Source organism: Bufo gargarizans, chromosome 11, assembly GCF_014858855.1.
Source record: "Bufo gargarizans isolate SCDJY-AF-19 chromosome 11, ASM1485885v1, whole genome shotgun sequence".
NCBI classification, from domain to species: domain Eukaryota; kingdom Metazoa; phylum Chordata; class Amphibia; order Anura; family Bufonidae; genus Bufo; species Bufo gargarizans.
Window position 1 is genome coordinate 31,795,173 of NC_058090.1, and position 12,457 is coordinate 31,807,629.

The window sequence follows — 12,457 nt, forward strand, 5'->3', positions numbered from 1 at the left end:
CACGTGGGGTTCTCAGAAACTTGAGGACGTGTGCTCGACAAAGGGGGTGTGTCCCCTGAAACGCGGCTCCGTGGCCGGTGGACGAGGACCTTGCCACATTTTCTATTTTTTGGATGGGTAGTCAGAAACATCCACGCTGGAGTCCAGGGGGAGCGGACAGAGGAGAAAATCCCCTGCTACTACATGTTCAGCAGCTCATTCCCTCCTCCCCCTCGATAACACATGCATGCTCGGTCCAGCAGAGTGTGCATCACTGGCCAGATCTGATCAGAAATTGTATTATAATGCAAAAAATATAATCATCAGATCTGCTCCAATTGTGTAGTCGCAGGTCATGTGACTCCCAGAATACGGCGTCTGCGCAATGGACGGCGGGGCCAAAATGACCCCCATTACACAGCCAGCAACACGATTCATATCAAATAAATAAAGAGATAAGCGGCATGTGCCCTCCCCTTCTCGCCATACCCACAGGAGGAGGCGTGAACGCCAGGCACCACGCCACCTTGTAACGGGGCAAAGTTTAACGCTTTTGCTTCCAGGTCGCTGGACTACTGCAAGGCCACGGCGTAAGACAGACGAGATATTTAACCCCTGCCTGACTAGAAGGCAGCAGGTGGGGGATGGGAGACAGCCTTCTCTTTAGCCTGAAGCAGTCATCGACAAATCCGGGTATAGTCCACCTGATGGAGTTAACCTGTTCTATGCCGCACGGTGACATCACTGCTTGTATTAACCCTTTACTGTACAGTCAGAATGGTGCACACTGGGGGGGGTCCTATGTCCAGAAGGGGGCGCCCCCGAAGTGAAGGAGAGGGGAACCTACATGCACGGGTGTTCCCCATTCACTGGTATGGGAGTTCTGAAAACAGCCGAGCGAGCGCACTTGGCTAATTTCGGAAGTCCCATAGCGCTGAACACAGGGTGGCCACGCGTGGGCGGCTGTTCACTTTGAGGGGGTCCCAGACGTGGGAGGACTAGGATCTATCTGCTATATCCTAGCAATATGCCATCAGTGTCCCATCAAACTTATCAAAAAAAAGCGCCACCCTGTCCACAGATTGTGTGCGGTATTGAAGCTCTGCCCCACTGACTCCAATGAGCTGAGCTGCAATACAGCACACAACCTGCGGACAGGGGTGGCGCTGTTTCTAGAAGAAAGCCGCCATCTTCGACAATCCCCTTTTTTGGAGGATTGGACATGTTGGGAGAAAGTCAGGACACCCTCCAAACACGCTAAGCCATTGGCCAGTCGGCCTACTATAGTATGGCCAGCGTTTAACCCCCTCAGCACCAAACCCCTTATCACTACTGCTTATCAGAAGACCCTGTTCATAATATTAACTCCTTCTGCACCCCTCAGACACACTATTAAGGACCCCCTGCATAAAGTGCAACCCCGCAGCATAGGTGCCCCGCAGTCTGTGCCATAGAGCCTTTACCGAGGAACACATTAACCCATCACTGTCACCTGTTAACCCCTACAGCACCAAGAGCGCCCTGTCATTAAGAGGCATCAGTAGACCCCGCGTAATATGTAATACAGGGGCCTTAGGTCATAAAGCTCCATATACTTCACAGTCTACCATTGTCAAGATCTCTGCTTGCTGCCAATTGGAACAGCCCCTACAGACCTAAGCCTCCATACACACTGGAGTTCAAAATTTTTTCTTATCACAGCTGAAGGTCTGTTACAGCTGCATCCAGCCCTCTTATATCCATGCACTCCGCGCTGATACATTGTAGCAAACCATAATTACCGATGTATTCAGCTGCAGAATGCCAGGACAAGATGCAACTGTAACAAACCTCCAGCTGTGATCCTCTGTAAATACTGGCATTTCATATTTTCCTTCAGGCAGCTGAAGGTTTGTTACAATTGCATCCAGCACTGATGTATACAGCTGTCAAATGACAGGAGCAGAGGCAACTGTAACAAACCTCCAGCTGTGATCCTCTCTATACACTGGCGTTCAACATTTTCCTGCTCGCAGCTGAAGGTCTGTTACAGTTGCATCCAGCCCTCTTATATGAATGCAGTCTGCGCTGATACATTGTAGCAAACCCTTAGCACTGATATATTCAGCGGTCAAATGACAGGAGCAGATGCAACTGTAACAAACCTCCAGCTGTGATCCCCTGTACACAACCATGGTCAATATTTTCCTTCCCGCAGCTGAAGGTCTGTTACAGTTGCATCCAGCCCTCTTATATGAAGGCAGTCTGCGCTGATACATTGCAGCAAACCCTTAGCACTGATGTATTCAGCTGTGGGAAGACAGGAGCAGATGCAACTGTAACAAACCTCCAGCTGACAGCCTCTGGAGACTTCTGACAACTGGCTGTCTCTGGGCTAGACACGGGAGTTGTCAGGGGACAGACACTTCAGTTTTCCTGACAACCCCTCTGGATTAACCCCTTCTGCACTGTGTCCTATCTGCATCACCCAATCTGGCAGCTATATATTAACCCCGTCGTGGTAACGCATGACTGCGCATAGATCACCAGCACGTGTCCTATTAACCCCTCCACTGCCAGCACTGTTTTTTTTTGGGGGGGGGGGGCTCTCCCTCTTGCCCCAGCGCACTTACCCGGAGACCACCTTCCCGCTGAGGACCTGGGCCGGCATGCTGGCTGCACGGAGCGGAGAGACTCGGGGCCACACAACTCCGATGGTGCGGGAGGAGGAAGACTGCGAAGTAGAGAGAGATGCCGACCCTCGTGGTGAAGTACGGAGCGCACTGAGCATGCGCGGATGGGAGGCGAGGTGGGCGTGTTCCGCCAGGCGTAGGGCGGGGTCTGGAAAGGTTAATCACGCCCCCTCCTGTATTCTCCCTCAGGCTCCATTCACACGTCCGCAAAATGGGTCCGCATCCTTTCCGCAATTTTGCGGAAAGGGTGCGGACCCATTCATTCTCTATGGGGACAGAATGTGCTGTCCGCATCCACATTTGCGGATCCGCACTTCCGCATCCGTGCTTCCGTTTCCGCAAAAAAATAGAACATGTCCTATTCTTGTCCGCAATTGCGGACAAGAACAGGCATATTCTATTATGTCGGCAATGTGCGGTCCGCAAAATGCAGAAAGCACATTGCCGCTTTCCGTGTTTTGCTGATCCGTGTCTCCGTGTATCCGCAAAACACATTGCGGACGTGTGAATACAGCCTCAGGATGTGTTGGCGGGCAGGGTGGTCACTGAGAAGCTGGGGGGCTGCACGTCTCAGCCGTCCCTGTAATGCCAGCCTCATTAGCCATAACATTAAAACCACTGACAGGTGAAGGGAATATGGATTAGCTCGTGGCAATGGAGCCTGTCAGGGGGGTCAGTCGGTTCATGTAGTGGCAGGAGGGCCAAATTGTGGTTAGAGGGCTGGTTCAGGTCTGTACTAAAAGTGGTACAAGGAAGGACCCCCATGGCAGGGGGGCACCTAGCCTTTCTGGTGCCTGAGGCGAAAACTGAAATAGCCCTTGCCCCTACCTGGTGCTGCCTGAGGCGATGGCCTCACCTGGCCTCATGGGTGGTGCACCCCTGGTCCCACTGCAAAAAAGCCTTTAGGAAGAGGACAAGGTGTCAGCCGTATGATTCCCCCTGATCCTTGACGGCTGCACCTTGTATGTACCACAGGACACCAGCAGCGATCGGAGCATCACAAGGGGAACCTGCGTCATATTAGGCAGGCGATCGGTTTTTATAGATTTGCTTGCATGCACACAAAGCTAATACTATGAAAAAGCAGAGCTGCAGTGTAAAGCAGGGGCAGCAACCTAGGAGCTTCCTGAGCCTGTGATAAGAACTGGTAGATTTCAGGTGACCTATGACTCACATCAAACACTTAAAGGGGTTGTCCAGGTTCAGAGCTGAACCCGGACATCCCTCCATTTTCACCCCGGCAGCCCCCCTGACATGAGCATCGGAGCAGTTCATGCGTCAATGCTCTCCTTTGCCCTGCGCTAAATTGCACAGGGCAAAGGCATTTTTAGGAGTTCCGGTGATGTACCGGGGCTCTCCATGGGGCTGCCAGGAACCCCGGTGACGTCACCGCCACTGATGGGCGGGATTTAGCTCTGCCCTAGCCAGTAAAACGGCTAGGGCAGAGCTAAAGCCCGCCCCTCAGAGCCGGTGACGTCACCGAACACACTGCCGGGCGGAAGTTACCGCCCGGCAGTGTGTTATTGAAAACAAAAAAGCCCATGCCCTGCGCGATTTAGCATGAGATGCTCCGATGCTATCCTCAGGGGGCTGTCCGGGTGAAAATAAGGGTATGTCCGGGTTCAGCTCTGTCAGCAGGTTTGTACCTATGACACTGGCTGACCTGTTACATGTGCGCTCGGCAGCTGAAGGCATCTGTATTCGTCCTATGTGTCCGCATTGCTGAGAAAATTGGTGTTTTAATATATTCAAATGAGCCTCTAGGAGCAACGGGGGCGTTACCATTACACCTAGAGGCTCAGCTCTCTCTGCTGCCAACAATTTGCAGCATAAAGTATCCTGTGGCACAGATTTGAAATCCTTGGTATGTCAATTTATGTTGTGGATTTCCACTGCAGATTATTTTTGCACTGCAGAAGTGGCGAATCCATAGCAAAGTCCGTGGACACGTGGCAAAATCCACTGCAAAAATTCTGCTTGGGTTGGAAGTATCCTAATGGATCAGAGCTAGGAAGCTGAAGGAGATCAGTGGAAGGGAAGTATAAGACCTTATTCACACCTTATGCACACGACCGTATGTATTTTGCGGTCCACAAAAAACGGATCCGCAAAAAATACAGATGATATCTGTGTGCATTCCATATTTTGCGGAACGGAGCAGCTGGCCCCTAATAGAGCAGTACTATCCTTGTCCATAATACGGACAATAATAGGACATGTTCTATTTTTTTGAGGAACGTACATACGGAAATGGAATGCACACGGAGTAACTTCTGTTTTTTTTGCGGACCATTGAAATGAATGGGTCTGTATACGGTCCTCGAAAAACCCGGAACAGACACGGAAAGAAAATACATTCATGTGCATGAGCCCTCAGTGATTTCCATCAGTGATTGGCGTCATGCACACAACCGTTGTTCTGTTCCGCATCCGAGCCGCAGTTTTTGAGGCTCGGGTGCGGACCTATTCACATTAATGGGGCCACAAAAGATGCGGACAGCCTCCGTGTGCTGTCCGCATCCGTTGCTCCGTTCCGTAGCCCTGCAAAAAAAATTAACCTGTCCTATTCTTGTCCGTTTTGCGGACAAGAATAGGCATTTCTACAATGGGCCGCCCGTCCCGTTCCGCAAATTGCGGACTGCAAAAAATGGAACGGTTGTGTGCATGAGGCCATTGTGAGCCAAAAAACAGGAGTGGAGCCTGTACTGTAAGGGCTTATGCCCACGAGCGGGTGTGCCCCGTGCCACGTATTGCAGAACGCATTGACTTGAATTTGTCCGCAATCCTCAAGATACGGAATGGAAGCGCTTCCATGGGATTTCGATCCGTGCCTCCGCACCTCAAAAAATAGAGCATGTCCTATTTTTCTTGCGGTGTGGACCGTCTATTGCGGATCGCGGACCCATTCAAGTGCACACGGATGGTGCCTGTGTATTGTGGAGCGCTATTTGCAGTCCACAGCACGGGGCACAGACGCTCGTGTGCATGAGCCCTAATGGAAAGATTTCCACCCGTTCAGTTTCTTTGACCCACTCCTGGTTTTGGCTCACAGTCACTGATGGAAGTCACTGATCAGACACTGATGTGTGAATGAGGCCCTAGGGCTCATGAACACGAACATATTTTCTTTCCGCTTCCGTTCCATTTTTTTTTGCGGACCGTATACGGAACCATTCACTTCAATGGGGCTGTAGAAGATACGGAAGTTACTCCGTGTGCATTTCGTTTCCGTTTGTCCGCATGGCCGTTCCGCAAAAAAGTTGTGCATGTCCTATTATTGTCCGCAAATCATGGTCTGAGGCATGGAACGCACACGGAACACATCCGTATTTCATCCGTATTTTGCGGATCCATACTGCAGAAATGCTATGCCCAGCCCATATTGCTCATGTGTTTGGTGATTAATAAGTTACTGTTTCCGATCCGCAAAAAAAACAGATCAAATGCGGAAACCATACGGATATGTTTTGTGCAATAACGGAACGGAAGAGGATTTAAATCAGAGAAATAAAAACCTCAGATACGGAACAATAGATCCGTGAAAAACGGACTGCAAAACAACAACGATCGTGTCCATGAGCCCTTAGACAGCGGCAATCGCCTGCTCGCTAGTGGAGGAGACTGATGCTATTATATGCAGCAATTTCCTCCGCAGTATGGGGAGGAGCGATCCCTATGCCATCCCTTGTGCCCATGCTGTATAGTGGTAATTAGGCACCGCGATCTGCTGCTGGCAAACGATAATTTTAAGCATGCTAAAAAAATCTGAATTGCGCGATGAACGAGCGCCGGCGGCAGTATTACATACGAATGCTCGTTAGCGATCATAGGCAGGTGTGATACAGCCTTAAGTCATTTTCAAAGTAATTTTGCAGTTCTCATCAATTCGACCTTCCTCTTATGAAATGCAGTTATACAATTATGTTTAAAAATGTAGAAAACTGACATATTTGTATTTTTTTATATATTCGTGATCATTTTAGCTGTTGCCAGCAGGGGGCAGTCACGTCAAACTCCATGTTCTGCATTGCCACCTCCTTAGAAACAAATCAAGGTACGTTCCTAAGGGGCGTGCAGACAGTCACATTGCGGGGCCGCCACATACCTGTTCCGTGTGTCTCTCCTGTTTTATACCCAGCACCGCGCTGATTAGCTGTTTTGGGCTACTGTTCTGCCTGTATTATTAGACAGGCCCCATTCACATTACCTTATGTCTTTTTCAGTGCGTAAAACGCAGATCTTTAAAAAAAATACGGAAGTCGTCCACTTTGCATCAATTTTTTGCGGACCTATTGTTAAAATGCCGGACAGACAAAAAATAGGACATGTTCTATCTTTTTTTTGCGTGGTTGCGGAACGGACGTACGGATGCAGACAGGACATGAAGTGCCATCTGGATTCTTTTGGCCCCTTTGAAATGAATGCCGAAATAATGCGGTTCGGATGCGGATCAAAAATACGGTCGTGTGAACTGGGACCTTATGGGCGCATCCAACGCTATACTTAATTCAGTGGCTGGTAATCTAGAAAATCTGATGATTCAGAAAGCCGGGTAATCTGCGGCTTGTTTCCAGACATTACCCTACAGTGAAGGTATATATATATGTACACCTCCAACATTATGGAGCTGTACTGCGCTCCAGCGTCAGTATGGCACATGTGCCACGCGCGGCCGGTCTCGTGATCTCACAGCCTCTAGTCGTGACCACACAAGGTTGGCAGTAGGTACATCAATAGTAGTAAGTGGGTCTATTTGTGAATGAGGATTGACTTAGCTTCATCCTACACCTGGAGACGAGTTACTACAACAGGACAGGTGTTACTCAGGTCCCCATAGGAACACGCCACTCCTACTCTCCCAATAGGAACCCGTACACCTGTACAGCAGGAGCCATTGTCAGCTGCGGCGGGCTCGTGTTCCTGTACAGTGCACAACAACCGGCAGAATGTCAGACGTCTCCAATCAATACGGCTACCATGACCCGATCGAAAGATTATTTGAAAGCGGTTCATCTCCGAGCAGATCTCGCTCCAAATATCGGGATTCTATCAGGAGCTTTCCAGAGGTATTTCCAATTAGTAGACATCTTCTTATCTGTTTGATATTAGGTCAGCATGGCTGTGGTCAGTGCAGCCCTTTGCTGGGTAATGGGTCACAAAAAGGAGTTTTCCAAGATTTTATTATCCTCAGGATAGGTCATTTATATTCGATCAGGTAGGGGTCCGTCTCCAGGCACCCCCTGCAGTCCCTTCCAACAGAGCTGTGATTCCGGCTTGGTCCAGCACGGACCCCTACTGATCTGATAGGTCATCAATATTAGGAGCCCAGAAAGACGCTTAAAGGGGATGTCTCCCTTCAGCAAATGTCATTTATCATGTAGAGAAAGTTAATACAAGGCACTTGTATTGTGATTGTCCATATTACTTCCTTTACTGGCTGGATTCATTTTTCCATCACATTATGCACTGCTCATATCCAGGGGTCACGACCACCATGCGGTCCAGCAATGGTGGTCGTGCTTGCACACTGTAGGAAAAGGCACCAGTCTGTCTAGTGGCCGAGACCATGGGAGCGCACATAGTCCAATACGTTTTCCTATAGTGTACAAGCACGACCATCACTGCTGGATTGCAGGGTGGTCATAACCCCTGGAAACAAGCAGTGTATAATGTGATGGAAAAATGAATCCAGCCAGCAAAGGAGGCAATATGGACAATCACAATACATTAGTAAAGTGCCTTGTATTACCTCTGTCTACATGATAAATGCCATTTGCTGAAATGAGACAACCCCTTTAAGGATGACCGCTGTAGATGTACGGTGGAAGTTCGGGGTTCAAACATGGTACCCACTCAGAAGCTGAGCGGGCGCCATAAACGGTGGGTGTCTGCTGTTTTACACAGTAAACACCTGGAAGTAAGGCCAATCATGGACATTTAACTCCTCAAACGTTGTGGTCAATAGTAACCCGGCATCTGAGTGATCTTTCCCCTGGGCCCCGAGTGGCTACCTCACGCCAAGATCGAGGGAGCCGTTTGGTTGCTCTGGCACCATTTATTTCAGCTACGGAAATAAGTGACGTTAATGATTTAGGCCAGAAAAGGGGAGGATTATCCACATTAAATGACAATGGGGCTAATCTCGGCCTCAATAGTTGAACAATATAGGATATAGGTAATCTTATAGTCCCATTGAAAGTCCACAGCCTTTTATTTGTGGTGTTCGATTTGCCTGCAGCACCTCCACAGGACAAATGAAGCATTACATCGTTCCAAATTAATTTAAAAGGGTTGTACACTCTTTTTCTGCTGATGGCCTATCCTCAGGAAACCCTATCAATACCTAATCCGCGGGGAACAAACACCCCGCGCCCCAAGGGATTGGTTGGACCTTCAATAGTAAAGGAGTGGACAACTCTTTTAAATTAATTTGCAACTGTGTAATGCTTCTTTTGTCCTGCGGGAGGTGCTGCAAGGAAATCGAACACTGCTTCTGGAAGCCTGTAGACTATTAGTGGGACTGTACAGAATCCAGGCTGTGACTATGGACGATTTCATGGCCTGATAAAATTTCAAGTCACATGGATGTCCTCAGTTTAACTTCCAAAATTACAGTGACAGAGGCTGGTTTTCTTCTGTAGAGTCACATGTTCTCCAGGAGGTTGGAAATGAGCATGTTCCTCCAATTATCATCTATGATTAAAGAACTTTTCCACGCTAGAGATATGTCTTTATGAATGGTTTGGGTAATTTTTGGATTATGATGCATACAATGCAGTGCAGTTTCCAGGTAAAATTTCTCTCAGGGCGAGTGTCAAAAAAACTCCTCCCCCCACCCAGCCCCTATATTAGGCCCAAAATTGCGCAACGCATGCGGACCCATTTTGCGGACGTGTGAATGGAGCCTAACCCCTACACAGTGTAGGCTATGTCTGTATAACATAAACATATTTTAGGCTACTTTCACATTAGTGTTCGGGGCTCCGCTTGTGAGTTCCGTTTGAAGGCTCTCACAAGCGGCCCCGAACGGATCCGTCCAGCCCTAATGCATTCTGAGTGGATGCGGATCCGCTCAGAATGCAGCAGTCTGGCACCGTCTGTCCTCTGCTCAGCAGGCGGACACCCGAACGCTGCTTGCAGCGTTCGGGTGTCCGCCTGGCTGTGCGGAGGCAAACGGATCCGTCCAGAGTTACAATGTAAGTCAATGGGGGCGGATCCGTTCGAAGGTGACACAATATGGTGCATTTCTCAAACGGATCCGCCCCCTATTGACTTTCAATGTAAAGTCTGGACGGATCCGTCTGAATACAAATTGTACTTAGACTTTTTAAGTGAAATATAATGCAAACGGTTCTGTCTGAACGGATACCATCGTTTGCATTATAGGAGTGGATCCGTCTGTACAAATACCAGACGGATCCGCTCCGAACGCAAGTGTGAAAGTAGCCTCACATGAAAGCTTACAGTTACTTGGCTTGGCCCTTGGGGTACTCGGACGCCACTTCCACACTTTGGCCGGGGGCTCGGCGGAGCTGATGTTGTGTTTTATCCTAATGAGAAAGATTTCATAATAAGGGTTAAGGGGCAGAGGGACAGCAGAGCAGGGAGAGGCTGGTGCTGCTACTAGGGGGTCATACCATGGGGGAGTAATAAAGCCCACCATAATGCCCCCCCAGTAGTAATAATTCTCCTTATAATGTGCAAAACATACCCCCTTGTAATGCCCCCAGTTGAACTAATGTTCCCATAATGTGCCAATATAAAATACCCCTTCTCAGTGCCCCCGTAGATGACCCCATAGTGCTCCTCTCCCCCCTTCCCCATAGTACCCACCATAATGTGTCCCAGTATAAAATTCCCCTCTACAGAGCCCCCATATAAAATACCCCTTCTTTTTAGCCTCTGTAGATGTCCCTATAGTGCCACCCAATAATGTGCCAGTAATAAGTGCCCCAATAGATGCCCCCCAATCATGTACCAGTAATAAGAGCCCCCCACCATCATGTGCCAGTAGCCTGAGTGCCCCCCTATCATGTGCCAGTAGCCCCCCTATCATGTGCCAGTAGCCCCCCCTTATGTGCCAGTAGCCTCCTATCATGTGCCAGTAGCCCCCCTTATGTCTGTGCCACCAGCCCCCCTTATGTCTGTGCCAGCAGCCCCCCTTATGTCTGTGCCAGCAGCCCCCTTATGTCTCTGCCAACAGCCCCCCTTATGTGCCAGTATCCCCCCTTATGTCTGTGCCAGCAGTCCCCCTTATGTCTGTGCAAGCACCCCCTTTATGTCTGTGCCAGAAGCCCCCCTTATGTCTGTGCCAGAAGCCCCCCTTATGTGCCAGCAACCACCCTTATGTGCCAGTAGCCCCCCTTATGTGCCAGCAGCCCCCCTTATGTGCCAGTAGCCGGTATCCCCCTTATGTGCCAGCAACCCCCCTTATGTGCCAGCAGCCCCCTTATTTGCCAGCAGCCCCCCTTAGTGCCAGCAGCCCCCCTTATGTACCAGTAGCCCCCCTTATGTGCCAGTAGCCAGTATCCCCCCTTATGTGCCAGCAGCCCCCCAGAGCCTCTAGGTGTAAAGGCAACGCCCCTGTTGCTCCTAGAGGCTCATTTGCATATATTAAAGCATCATTTTTCAAAGCAATGCAGTCACATATGAACATGGGACCAACACAGATGTCTTCACCTGCCAAGTGCAAATGTAACAGGTCAGCCAGTGTCATAGGGACAAAACTGCTGACAGATGCCAATTAAAGGGGTTACCGAACAATAAAAGAGTGGCCCAGACCTGCCTGACCCAGGCTACGGGTGATGCTCACCTGATCCCTGTCGCTGGATCCGGTCCGTTGGGCTCCTGAGCTGGCAGTTCCTTTCCCACATTCGCCAAAGACAACAAATGACCACTGCAGCCAATCACAGGCTGCAGTAGTGACCTGCTCCACCTGCATCACGTGTGACACAAGAGGAGCAGGTCACCGTTGCGGCCTAAGATTGGCTGCAGCGGTCACTTGTGCTCCCGTCGACGGATGTTGTCCTTGGCGGCGCATGTGGGAGCTGAACTGCCGGATCCAGCAGTGGGGATCCCATGGTCGGGCAGGCCTCGGCCACCCTTTTAGTGTTGGATAACCCCTTTGAGTAATTGTGTCTTCTTCATCTTTGTTCTTTTTGTCTCTAGTTCCGCGATAAAGAACATTCATACACCAAAAATAGAGATGGCTCCCAGAAATCGAAAAGGTATTTTCTCTGTATTGTTGTAAAATCTAAGAGTTAAGGATTCTGAAATACTTACACAAAGTGCAAGGAAAGTTGGGTTCACATCTAGTATGTGGGACTCTTCAGGGTACGACCACACAGGGCGAATTTTCCCCTGTTGATTCGCCGTGGATTTTACAGGATCCATTGCAAAGGGAAATTTGCTCCATTAATGGACATTTGATTTAAAGAGGACCCGGGGGGGGGGGGGGACACACACACACCATATTAAGGTTTACATGTAGAAGAGCGTGGTAGTAGTAGATGGTGTGTCGTGCACAGTCTGACATTATCCAATCAGTGCTGCCAGTGTCAGACACCCCCCAACTGATAACACCCAGCTGGACTTTCACTGCAAACTTCTAGTAATTCATTCAGCAGTTCAAACACTGTATGTAGCAGCACCCTGCTCCATGCGCAGCAAAGACACATGCAGTCATGAATTATACTAAATTACATTTTTCATACACAATTCCACGGCACGCTACATGTGACTTAAACTTGCGTATCAAACATAAGGCAGTCACAGTACTGCTGATTTCTGAATTTAAATTTTACCGT

The 12,457-nt window shown here is 49.4% G+C and overlaps 2 protein-coding genes across 3 annotated transcripts in view; one reads left to right on the forward strand and one right to left on the reverse strand.

Annotated features, from left to right (window-relative positions):
- Positions 1-2,731, reverse strand: part of MTHFD1 (methylenetetrahydrofolate dehydrogenase, cyclohydrolase and formyltetrahydrofolate synthetase 1) — a 58,535-nt gene extending 55,804 nt beyond the window's left edge. The window contains exon 1 of the mRNA XM_044272165.1: positions 2,592-2,731. Within this exon, the coding sequence (XP_044128100.1) occupies positions 2,592-2,629 (38 nt within the window). The 5' untranslated portion in view covers positions 2,630-2,731. The remainder of the gene's footprint in view (positions 1-2,591) is intronic.
- Positions 2,732-7,424: 4,693 nt separating this feature from the next.
- LOC122921874 (coiled-coil domain-containing protein 170-like) overlaps positions 7,425-12,457 on the forward strand; it is a 51,794-nt gene continuing 46,761 nt past the window's right edge. For both annotated transcript variants that reach the window (XM_044272166.1, XM_044272167.1), the window contains exons 1-2: positions 7,425-7,717; positions 11,820-11,878. In XM_044272166.1, coding sequence (XP_044128101.1) covers positions 7,598-7,717; positions 11,820-11,878 — 179 coding nt within the window. In that variant the 5' untranslated portion in view covers positions 7,425-7,597. The remainder of the gene's footprint in view (positions 7,718-11,819; positions 11,879-12,457) is intronic.